The sequence below is a fragment of the Phalacrocorax carbo genome, chromosome 4 (assembly GCF_963921805.1).
Source record: "Phalacrocorax carbo chromosome 4, bPhaCar2.1, whole genome shotgun sequence".
Lineage (NCBI taxonomy): Eukaryota > Metazoa > Chordata > Aves > Suliformes > Phalacrocoracidae > Phalacrocorax > Phalacrocorax carbo.
The window spans coordinates 6,873,189-6,886,066 of record NC_087516.1 but is presented as its reverse complement, the minus strand read 5'-3'; the positions used below and the strand labels follow the sequence as shown (position 1 = coordinate 6,886,066).

General features: G+C 46.5%; 1 protein-coding gene across 2 annotated transcripts in view; it reads right to left on the bottom strand.

The window, feature by feature from the left end:
- Positions 1–4,091, bottom strand: part of REEP1 (receptor accessory protein 1) — a 70,165-nt gene extending 66,074 nt beyond the window's left edge. For both annotated transcript variants that reach the window (XM_064448908.1, XM_064448909.1), the window contains exon 1: positions 3,903–4,091. In XM_064448908.1, coding sequence (XP_064304978.1) covers positions 3,903–3,934 — 32 coding nt within the window. In that variant the 5' untranslated portion in view covers positions 3,935–4,091. The remainder of the gene's footprint in view (positions 1–3,902) is intronic.
- Positions 4,092–12,878: the final 8,787 nt, after the last annotated feature.

Sequence of the window (12,878 nt, the reverse complement as noted above, 5' to 3'; positions counted from 1 at the left end):
GAAGACAGGTCCCAAGTCCTTCTGCTGGAGTGGTCTCTACCACCTGAAGCAAAAAAGAATCTCCTTTGAAATGAATAGCAATAAACTGTAGATGGTAGGACATGCCACTGATCCCTTCTGGTCTGTCTCAGGGAAGATAAATTCAGCACAGTCCACTACACTTCACAGACGAGGAAATGGAGGTACAGGTGTTCTAGGATGTCCTTTGAGATGTACTCGGAGATGATGAACTAAAAAGGGGTTGTAATTAACGATGCTATCCCATTCCAGTTATTATGAGAGTAAGCAACAAGTAACTCCAAGATGCAACAATTGCAATTACAGTGACTGCAGCCACCCCTTGGTGGAAAAGTTGCCTGTAATCTACTACCGTGAGAAAAAGAACATCCTGATTTTGTTCTTGTTGAGGTGAGTGGAAAAGCTACCTGGACCACAGGAGGACGGGAACTGAGCTCTTAAAGGAAAAAGATAACCAGGGACAGGATTCTCTTTTTGTTGTGCATTTGTACCGTACCTAGTGCAGATCCTGACAATAATAAAGTTTCGACTTTAACACATCGCTATGGCAATATAAGATGCTGCTCTGAAGTTCTCATTTCTCTTCTGGGGGTTACCAGCACACAGCTCTGCAGGCAGAACAGAAAAAGCCAACACTCCGGACCAGCGTTAACGCAGAGCCCAAACACTAACATTGAAACGATGTAAGAGAAGGTTTGCAGTAAGGTGCCAGACGTCCCGCTGAAGTGGGTGAGAAGCGCTCACAGACTCTTATCCTTCAGCAATATTTTGGAAACAGAAACTGCCAGGACAGGGATGCATTAGTGCCCAACGACAGGCCAAGGGGCAATGGGCACAAGTTGGAACACAGGTAGTTCCAGCTAAACATGAGAAAAAACCCCTTCCCTGTGCGGGTGCCAGAGCAGGGGCACAGGCTGCCCAGAGAGGCTGTGGGGTCCCTTCCCTGGAGACATTCACCCCCCGCCTGGACGTGGTCCTGTGCCCCTGCTCTGGGGGTGCCTGCTCCAGCAGGGGGGTTGGACAAGATGATCTCCAGAGGGCCCTTCCAACCCCTGCCGTTCTGTGACTGTAAAGTGGAGATAGTGGAAGCAACAAAGCAAAGGTTTGCTTTTTGTTTTAAGGCCCTTTCTGTTAGCTGAGTCATATCAGACATAAACCCCACAGAGATCAGCAGAAGTCGTAAGAGCACAAAGCAATATTCACAGTGTGACTAAGCCACGCCACTTTCCTCATAACCCTTTTCAGCTAGTAAGATTTGATGGAAAAACAACTAACTAGGCATGAGCAAGGGAAAAAAAAGCCGAACCAGGTAGCCATTCTACTTTGAGCACAGCTATCTGTACTGATGGGTCAGCTAGTGATTCATAATGAGATGGGGAAAACTGATTAGATAGATTGAATGTTTGTCATGGTCCTTAATCTGACAACCACTGTACAGAGAGGAGTCAGTGATCCACCCAACAGCTAACCAGAGCGGGTACAGGCCTGTGCTGTGCTGCGCTGCATGCATTGCTTGGCCGTCTGGCCCGCATCGCCCTGCGCACACCCCTTGGACACAGAATCAGCTCAGCTGGTTAATTTTAAGGAAGGAGCCCATAGGAAGCTCACAGAGGTCACCAGCTGCATGTCCTTCTTTGTCTTCATCTAAAAGTGCAGCAACAAGTCCTCTTGTGAATGTCCTTTTCATTTGACAGTAGAAATGATGAATAGAATTGCTATTATTTATATTATGGAATACTATAAGGGCTCAAAAGACCAAAATGGAAGGCAACCTTTCAACAGGCAGATCTGCACAGTGTGCTGTGCCCAGACTGGAGGGCTGTTCCATGTTAGGCAGCTCAGGGTTTCCAGCATCTGAACGGATGTAAGATTATTCATACTCTCCTCTTTTTCTTCATAGTATTAGCTCTAGTAGATGGTATTTTAAGCAATACACTGCTGAGTCCGAGTTTCTCGCTAGGATCATAACAAATCAGCACTTCCTGGTGCAAAACATTCTTAAAGGATGGGTGTATACTAAGTAACCATGCAAAGAAAGAGGTGATCAAGCTTGGCTTGCCCCAGGTTTCCTCACAAAATTATTTTTAAGTTATTACTATGATTAATAAATGATTATTATTAACACTGCATATTCAAATTCTTATTTGCTGTTGAAATTCCAGTATAACAAATCATTGGTAACACCCTTTAGACACCTGATTTCACACTGTGACATGCTAGTCAGAAAAATAAAGCTGAAGCGAATGGGAAGGTTTGTATATTCAGCTAATTTCCTGACTGCAGATGTCAACCGCTCTATGTCCTGCCCCTTTCAGATTTTCACCCAGTCTTAGATGAAATGACCCGTGTATAGGCGTGTGCGCCGAGGCAGGTAAGTTAAACTACCATCTTTCTGTAGACATTCTTTGTTCCTGAGGATTAGCTGGGTTACATGATGACAGGTTTTTTTCAAAGTGGGAATTAGTCTAGTAGAGAAGAAGGAAAAGGAGCCTTGGACAATACAAGCTACATCTCATATTGCTGTCAGAGATATCTGCAGCACCATACTGTTCAGATTAAGTCCTTTAAATATTTAACACTCTTTCCCAGAATGAAGTGCAAACCCAATAAGGGCTAGCTACAGCTGCAGCTGAATCCAGATCATATACCTCCAGGGGCTAAGTTCAACTCTGGAACCCCCAAAAATCTTCATTTCTGGCAGCCACCCATGTCTTAGTGATACAGAGAGACAGCTAAGATCAAGGCAAGTTTTCCTTTTGCTGTTTCATCTCATGTGGCAAAAGAGGAGACCTTGAAAATGCCTTTCTGGAACCATGCTGATGGTGCAACATCATGGCATGTTTCTTTCAGACAAAGAAAGTGACAGGCCCTTACAGACCCTCTACAATAACTTAGGAGCACAACAGATGTTCTCCTGAGTCTGTGGCTACATGTACCAGACAGAGAAAACTGGCAAATGATTCATCTGATTCAGCGTACTAACCTTGACCAGCCGCATTTCCAGAAGGAAGACTGATCAGCCATCCTGCTGCCCCACCTTAAGCCCAAACTCCCCACCACCACCACACACACACAGGAATTTTCCTAGTGGCATCGAAAACGCCCTTTTCTCAGTGAATCTCTTCTCAGGTGGGGCAGGTGAACGTATACCTCGAGCTTGCTCCATTTCCCCCTGTTGCCTGGGAAGCATTTTCAGGGAATTTCTATGCGCATTCCCACCTATAGCACTTCCAGCTATGGAAAAGCTGTGGGACAAGCGCAAAGAGCCACACGCTTCTCCACCCAGGCTGACAGGTTAAAAGGAAATAGAGGATGTCTTTTGAGAGGGTGGGCTGCAGGTTGCAAGGAGGAAAGCAATATTTGCTATTTCTTTTCCAAAAAAAAAGAAAATAAAAGGAGAAGAAAGCAGGGGCCGCCCCTCCCAGCGCCCCCTCGCGAGTCCCAGCCCGCCCAGCCCCGCTAACAAAGCGCCGCTGCCCAAATCCACGTCCATTTTCCCACCCGGTGATGCTCGATTCCCCCTCCCGACCCCCAGCCCGTTCATGGCCGAGCACCGGGCGATGCCAACCGCCCTCCTCCTCCCCTGTCCCCTTGCGCCGCACAGCACGGCGCCGTTTTCCCCTCCACCCCCTGGTAATTTTCCCACGCTGGAAAATACCGTGTGACCCACCTATTTTCTCCTTCACCCACCAAGCGGCCGAGCGCACCGGCCCTAACAACAACCTGCTAAATTTAGCCGACTCGCCTCCACCTCGTAGCAGGGGCGAGGGTAGCGGAGGGGGGGGACACAGGCGGACCCCGCACACGCACGCCGCGCGCCCGCAGCCAGACGCGTACCCACGCCGGGCACCGCCGATGCAGGTGCCAGCCCGGCAGCTACTCACACCACTAGCCTGGAGATGATCCATGAGACCATGGCGCCCGCTGCCCGCCGCAGGGCTGGCTCTCCCGGCACGGAGGGCTCGCCCCGTCTGCTCGCCCGCCGCCGGCCGCCGCCCGAGTGAGCGGGGCGGGCGGTTCGGCCATCCGGCCCCGCAGCCGCAGCGCAGCCTCACTGGCGGCGCCGCCGGCAGCCAACGCGCAGCGGGGACTGGGCAGGGCCGGCGGCCGCCCCCCCGCCCAGCGCTGCGGGAGGAGGAGGAGGAGAAGAAGGGGGAGACCCCCAGGCCTACGGGGATTTTTCGGGCCCCGGGTAAGGGTGGGGGGGGGGGAATGCGCTAGCCGCAGGGGTCCCTTCCCCAGGCGCGCGCTTCTGGACCACCGCGGCTGAGCGGGACACGAAGCTAAAGCTTGTATCCACTGTTCATATGGACGTAAGGGTAAAGCTAAGGCGTGGTGTTGATGGGCCTCTTGGCTATCTAGCATCATAGAACAGAATCACAGAATGTCCTGAGTTGGGAGGGACCCACAAGGATCATTAAGTCCAACTCCTGTCCCTGCACAGGACACCCCAAATTCACACCATGGCTCTGAGGGCCTTGTCCAAGTGCTTCTTGAGTATCACCAGGCTGGCGCTGTGATGCCTCCCTGGGGAGCCTGTTCCAGTGCTCCACCACCCTCTGGGGGAAGAGCCTTCTCCTAATGCCCAGCCTAACCCTCCCCTGGCACATCTCCCTGTCATTTCCTCGGGTCCTGTCACCGGTCACCAGACAGACGAGATCAGCGCCCTCCCCTCCTCCTCCTCCCCTTGTGAGGAAGCTGCAGACCGCAATAAGGGCTCCCCTCAGCCTCCTCTTCTCCAGTGACTTTAGCCGCTCCCCTCTAGACCCTTCACCAACTTCACGGCCCTCCTCTGGACACTCTCTAGCAGCTTTGTATCCTTAATGTACTGTGGCACCCAAACCTGCCCCCAGCACTCGAGGTGAGGCTGCACCAGTGCAGAGTAGAGTGGGACAATCCCCCCCCTTGACCAGCTAGCAGTACAGTATATATATAGGAATATAAGAACATAGGAAGAGAGGGATCCCCCTCTGCACCTCAAAGTTTGCAGGCATGGCTGACAAGGGTACTAGCTGTGCAATCCAGGTGAATCCCTGTCACTGTCCACGATGACAGCCAGCAATCTCTCCTCCACCTTCGTTTTCATTAAGGGGTCTCACAGCTATCAAGTCCAATCTCCACAAGGAACCAATTTGCCCCCATGCGGAACAGATATTAGCTTGACCTGTGGGTTGTTCTTCCCTGCATTTCCTCTGGATTCTTCTTCTTTTCCTCTGTACACTGGCACATGCCAAACGTGATTAGATTGTCAGAAATAATCTTCCACCGCTTTCATTTTTTTCTTCTATCAGAAGCACACGTGCCCACAGGGATTCATGATGTGTTTTAGTCTTGCAGCAACCCTTAGATCTCTCTCAAGCTTGCCACCATGAGACCAGCCCCAAGCTTCCCTGGGAGGCTGCTCCGTGGAGCAGCTGGCCTGGTTTCAGGCGTCAGGGCCCAGGCTCCAGCCACCCTGGGTGTGCTGCAGGATCCCTGTCTCCATGCCTGACACATTCATTGTTCTTTCCTAGGACTGTGCATCTGCAGCAAATTTTCCCGATCATTCTGAGACAGCATAGCTGAAGGAGGCTGAAATTCCCTGATGGTATCGTGAGTAACCTGTGATGAACTCTTCTAGGGAGAGGCTGAGCATTTCAAACCAGAGGTAGCAGAGCTCAGAGCTGATCAGAGACCCCTCCACTCCCAGGTGGTCACAGCCATCCTCATGCTCCTGTCCATTTCCACAGGGGGATGACCATCACGCAATACCCAGCCCTTACCTAAGACCTTCTGCTCAGCTCAAAGTCCTCCATAACGGGACCGTCTTTTATCATGTAGGCTCTCTGGAACCAGTCCACAGAAAAACAATAGCACTCATAGTTGTCAGCTAAATCTGCAGGTATAGACATACATGTAGTTAAAGTTCAGCACCTCTAAAAATTACCTTCTAGAGGAAGATTCAAAGAGTCCAGCATCTACATCACCACATTGCTCTTCTCTCTGTAGTGGGTCTGTTCCTCCACCAGAGGGAACTTCCACCTCACGCTGTGACCTGTAAAAAGCTGTTACCTCCTCACCCACCTCCCTGGGTTACAGCAGCATTTCTGCCACAAACACTGGCGTTTTCTGGTTACAGACAGGCTGCGAATCACAGCTGGAGGTACAGGGCTGTCACCAAACGTTCCCGCCTCGGGGACTGGAAGGGCCTGCAGTGGCAGCATTGCTACAGCCAGCGCTTTGACTGCTTATACAAGCACCACAAAGACAGGACTGGGTGGTCTGTCGCAATAAACAGGTGTAAATTAGCAGTCTTCTCCAGACAAGATTGCTCTTTGGAAGAGCTGCTTTCTCTCCAAAAGAAGCCATCTAGCCCAAACTCTAAGGCAGTGAATCATCCTGTGCCTGTCTCACTTGTTTGTCATAGCCAAATAAGTACTTGGAAATCTGCTATCAAAGATTTTACATGTATCAGGATTATTTAGCGTGAGATTTTAGGCTACATGTTGGCAGACACTCCACAACATTATTACAGTTAATTATATGATGTTATCAAGTATAAGGCACAGATCTCTCTGCATAAATATTCGTGTAATCACCACAGTACACAGAACTTGCCACTTAGTCCTTGCTGCACATTTTAAGCACTGAAAAATGGTCCAACAGGAGAAGATACCAGATCATAAAGAGGGATAACACACAGGACAACACCCAAAGCTGCAGCAAAACATTTTAGTGCCCAAAGCATAACTCAGCCTCACGCCCTCTTGGCTCCTTCCAGCCTCTTCCAGCCCACCACGTTGCCTGCAACTCCTGCTAGTCGCTGTCACTGCTGACCTGCAGCTCTCTTTTCTAGGCAGCAACCCTCTGAAAGGCTTGAAGATTTTTTTCTTCTGCTTGGCAGGTCCCTCTGACAGGGACAAGCAGGACACGGACCCCTCTCATGCTGCTGCTTTGTACACAACTGACATGATCACCCGATGACTGATCTTAAACTTCAAATGTACAGAGTTAAACCTAAGGAGCCTGTCATTGGGGACGCAGGGAGCTTTACTTAAATAGCTATTTGGTAAGCAATGGGTGAAGGAGAGAAATTCAGCTCTACTGAGTCATCAGTGGAAGGGTGACAATGCCCCCTGCCTACTCTTCATGGGCTGTGTTTTAGGATGACAGTCTCACAGCCCTGTGGCTGTAAGCTCAGCATACGACATCCCAAGCATCCTGGAAAGGGGCTTTGCTTGAAGAAAGCTTTTCCTTTGCTATTAAACCACCTGACCCAGTCTATAAGGAAATAATGAAGAGACACAAGAAGAGTTAAAGCTGTAGGGACAGATATGAATTAATTTACACAGGCAGCTTAGCAGAGAGGGCACCCAATGCCAGTGGAACATTTTGGAACAGCTTTAGCAGTGGAAGAAGTTCAGGCAGTGAGAAATCCTATGCAGATTGCACCATTAGATGGTTTGATCTCTGTTCCCCAAATAACAAAATACACCAGCTTTGTTAATGAAGGCAGAGTCACCACCCTTGCCCTAAATACTATGCAGCCTTCTCCTAGCAACTACTTTTCCTGAGCAGTTCACAGCCATGGAAAAGTCAGGACCCCCACCAACAGCCGTGTCATAATCAGACTCATTCCTCTTTAGCCCCAGGGAGAGGGGATGTCAGCCCCACAGTTGAATAACAACTGCCAAGCCAATATTTCTTAGAACAAGAAGAGTGACTGATATATATGCACAGGGCATTCTGTTACCAACTCTAGAAAAGGTCAGGGAGTAGCAAGTGCAGAGAGAGGGGGACAGCTCTTATCAAGAAGGCATGCCCTCCAACGGATCGAACCTACCCAAGAGGCATTTCAGAACAGCTTGAGAAGAGCAGACAACCTAGCTAGGAAACATCGCCAGGTATAGAGAAAAACATCAGACAGGAAACCTGCGGTGATGTTTAGGTGCTGAAGTTCACATGGGGAAAACAAAATAACAAAATGAATACACATGCAACAGCAACAGTGCACACGTATATTCTATAGCATTGTTACAGTGCCTAAAAAGTATGAGGAGAAGAAAGATAGTTTGATCAGGAAATAGAAATTCTGCATCCCATCAAGGAATATATATACACACACACACATATATGCACATATATAGATACGTATGCTCAGCCTCTTGGAAGATAACTGTTTGGTCTTCCACCAACTGGAAGAGAAGAGGTGATCTCTTGCGTTTATCTCCTGACTTCTACCTGGGAAGCAAAAGAAAAAAATGAATGAACAAAACCCAAAAATGACAATGTGGACATATAAAGCAAAAATCCAAGAAGAACACAGCTCCTGAAGAGAGTAATGAAAAATTCCCATTTCTAAAACTACAGCTTTACTATCAGATACAGACCAGATACAAAAAGGTTAATCCTAATCTAAGGGGAGTATTGTTAAAGCATGTGGAGACAGTCAGCTTTTCCTGGATGCCATTTCCATCTTCATTATTGAATTACTTGCTTCAGAGCTATGGCCATTAGCAAAGAGATTAAGAAATGCCTATTTTGATTCAAAAGTGGTGTGGTCTGGCATTTGACCTGGGAACTGTGACTGCTGAGAAGTGCCCTTCATTCTCAATGACTCACTACAAGAGCTTGGGGAAAACACAGAGATCAGCATGCTCAAATGTATCATTTGGCTTTGGGTAACCAAAATGGGATAGCTTGGTACCAAATATTCTAACACGAAACTTTCCAGCACAAAGATCAGCCAGTGGTACTCAACATCTCCAAATATTAAGCTCTGAATACCTCAACTTGTACATCAGAAGTGTCTTCTAAGAAGTTTGTTCTTTGCTTTCCTCATCCCCTTCTGTAACATACATGTTACAGGATGCCTCTGCCTCAGAATAAATCCATGTGTCTTAGATTAATCCATTAGTGGCTGTAAGGCATCTGCAGACCCTCAAGCTCCATGAGAAATTATCCCAAATCAGCATGTTTTTCCTTGTACTATTTCAGGATGAAGAAAACACTTAGGTTGCAGCATTTTATAAATTCACTAAAAAAGAACTGTGTCTTAGACTGGAACTTCACTTTTTCAGCCTTAAATGCCAATATAAACATTAATATATTACCACTATTATTACAGTACTTCTGACACTCAGATTAGTCTTCTTGTCCCTTGTTACCTACTACCATCTTTCCACCTCAAGCTAGTTGTGCAAAACCATCAGGTCTATTCCATGTCCCCAGATGATTTGCCTGTCACTGATTATGTCCTAAACATGAACATTGCTATGCTATGGACAGCTTACCACAGAAATGTTAAAAGAAAGGAAACAGTTCAATTAAAAAAAAAAATTATGTATGAGCAAAAAAAAAAAGTGATCGGAAAACAGAATGTTCAAAGACAGATTTTTGTATAGTCTGCTATAGCAGGTAAGACGAGACACCGCCTCTTCTTAGGAACATAACATACAACCCCCTTATTTTTATGAAGCACTTCTCTCCCTGTGTCTGCCAGACAAGAACCCACCCCCATATTTGATAAAGACTGCAAACAAAGCGGAAGATATGCTGCACAGATATCTTGGTTGGATGCTGAGAGAATGTCAGCTTGGGATTTCCCCAAAGTAGGTTCAGATCCTCACCATCTTCCCCTTGAGGCTTTCCTTCTTCATGAATGCTAGCTCTCTGAACATCTGCTGGAGTGAGAAGGCGAGCATGACAGAGATGTTCCCTCTGTTAAGGAAAGGAAATTTCTAAAAGAAGAACTGCAAGAGTGACTTCTAATAACAAGGTATACTCTCAAGACTAGGAACCAGCAGCAAGACCAAGCCTATTCTAGCTTTAAAACAGGACATTTACTCAGTACAAAAAAGGAAAAGGAAAGGGCCACTTCCTGGGCAAACTGCTGTGGACGATGCATACTGAGTCAAGACCGGGGAGGGTTTCTCTTTAGATTTGCTGGTGTGTGCCTCTCTGGGCCCTAATTATCAGCCACCACCAGGGAGGAGATACTAAGATGCACAGAGCTTTGGTCTGATCCAGTGCATCAGTTCTTATATTCTTGCACTGGAAGGATGGGCTTTTTGAATTTTATTACTGTATAATGTTTAACAATACAATAATAAATGTTCTGAAGATGACTTGACCATGTTCTTGCCCTTAAAGCAGACACAGAGAGAAAGGAGGAAGGTAATTAAGTACTAGTATGAACATAACATTGGCCAAAGAGGAATGTTGAGAGAAATATGGTTGGTGCATGGCCTTGAGGCTTCACTGAGGCACCATGCAGATGGGAATGCTCAAGATAACAAGAATCTGTAAATAATGAGGGAAAGGGGCCTCTCTCATGGGAAGAGTGAAGGTTTCCTTCAAGAAAACAGAAAAGGAATGTAGGGGAGGCTATGGACAGCCCTAATTATGTGAGGAGAAAGCCAAAGGACTGCTGCAGACTGGTCTTTGCAGTTTCTAGAGACAGGCTGCCTTCACAGACTGATGCAATAAAAAAAATGAAGGCAATAAAAGAGGAAAACAAAGTGGGCTTCTTCACCATCCCTTGCTGAATTGCCTTTAACTAACCACTTCAGTATTGCAGGCACTGCTCTGTTTAGCAGTATCCTGTACATAGGTGAAATTACTAAGGAATTACTAGACTACTGTGGCTTTGTAAAAACATGCTTTAATAACTGTATAAATGCTACTTCATGGTAAGTTTTAATAAAAAGCTGCTATTGACATTTACAATCAATTTAAATCCAGCACAAACCGGGATGTGGCAACTACAGATTTCAATTTCATGCAGAGTCCCGAGGGAGGCAGAAAGAAACTAGCTGCACTGGCACACCTGGCAAAGATGCCCTCCCCTAGGAGCTGCTCAGAAGTACTTGCAGGTGAGCAGCAACCTCACTGTGAGTGCACTCATTTCTCCAGGGTTTTTCCCATACTCCAATCAGAGCTCTCCTCCTCCTCCCATACGCCACAATACACCTGCATCTCCCATATGTGTCCTGTTCTGTTCCTTTCAAGGTGTGTAAACCACCCACTGCTTTATAACTGCTTTCTCCTCAGTCATAAATGCAAAGAGAAATGCCAAGTGTCAAAGCACAGGGCACATTAAAGACAGTGACTCTCATACCATGTAGAGTCATGAACACGAAATTCCACCACGTTAAGCTAGTTCCAGTTCTATTTAATTCTGGAAGAAGTAAAAAGGATGTCAGGGAAAATATGCCTCTTTATATGGACAAGTTATATAATTTTTTTCTCTGCAGTCAGGATATATGAGAAACTTGCTGTATCATCCTGCTTCTCTCTCTCATTATGTGGCAGTAAGAACAAAAATTAATTGTCTTCCCAGGAACAAAAAAGGCTAAACTCCAAAACTGAAACAGAAAAAAAGCAAGGCTCCAAACAAACAACTTAGAGGCTTCAGAAAAAAAGACAAAGGAAAAATACACCCACTGTGATAAGGGTTTTCAAGTTACTTTCTATTGGCTATTTATAGAGGACCCCATCTCTATAAGCACTCCTCCCTTTTGAAGACTTACAATATCTCACTTTAATGCCACTGTTAATAAGACCAGGTAACCATTTCCTGGCTAGTATCTTCTTACAACTTACAAAGGTCAGAGCGAGTGGAGCGAGAGTAGCATACCGAGCACTCCCAACATTTGGTACTGGGAAGTGATAATATTCTAACACATTTCTGAACAATGCATGTCTGACTGAGGAAAGTGGTGGTAGTTTTTTCCCCCCCAAATAGTGATCCAGTCTGACTGCTTAGCACAGGATTTGAAAAGGCTACAGCTGGAAATGGAAATTCGGGCTCCTAGAAGTCTATACTTCAATACCACAAACTACACTGTAAAGGTAATGAAGAGAAAAAAAGACAACAGCCAATTGCTAAAAGGCAAACAAAAAAAGCCTTTGTGTTTGATCTCCATTTTCCATACCAGTCTCCAGCAGGAAAACTACAAGTTCCAATCTCTCGAGCTAAGAGAAGCATTTGTAAGCATGTGTTCTCTCTCTCTCTCTCCCTCCACACTCCAATAAGAGACTCTTAATTGCAATTTATGCAGGTGATGGATTGTTTTCTGTACTTCCTTCTCCCTCAGACCCCATTTCAGCCATCCTCTGTTGAAAATACTTCCAATGTCTATTACAGCTCAGAGATTCTCTAAGTGCCACTGAAATGAAATGGACAAAATAAAGCCAGTGAAGAGCACTGCCAACAGCAGGATTGTGAAGGTATATCTATATCCCATGAAAAGCGTGCCAGTGAATCACATGGTCTTCCCAGAACTACCCTGAAACCAATCAGGGCACTGATAAAGGTGTTGCTGTAGTAACACAGAGATTACTCTGAGATGGCTCCACAAGCATGTCCTCTGTATCCTCAGGTGATTTTCAACTCATGCTGAGCTCCATGCCACTGAGGCCACACCTGACTTTGTACAATAATTGAATAATTTCACTTGCAAGTAGCCTGTGGAGGTCACCCGGGCCAGCCTCTAGCTCAAAGAGCCAACTTTGAAGTTGCGTTACACTGGGGAGGGCCTTGTCTCCAGCTAATATTTTATAAAGCAGTCTAGACATGACTTTGTGAGATGCAGCTGTTACAGAGCAGTGGGATGTGAGACAGTTTTAACCTTACAACAACACTCTGCAGAACTGGTATGGTAGGTAGATGATGCTGCTGTAGCGCTGAAGTTGCCTCCCCCAGTGCCAGCAGCACAGCAGCTATCAGAGCACTGTGCAACAGGTTGCGTTACAAACCTCTTACTGCTAACGACTAGGTCAAGACATTGTTCTTTTGAATGGAAAACTGGTTTTGCAGAAGTCAAGTGCATTCCTTCTATTCATTATAGGCAAGAGGATTTCAAGCCCTGATTTTGGGT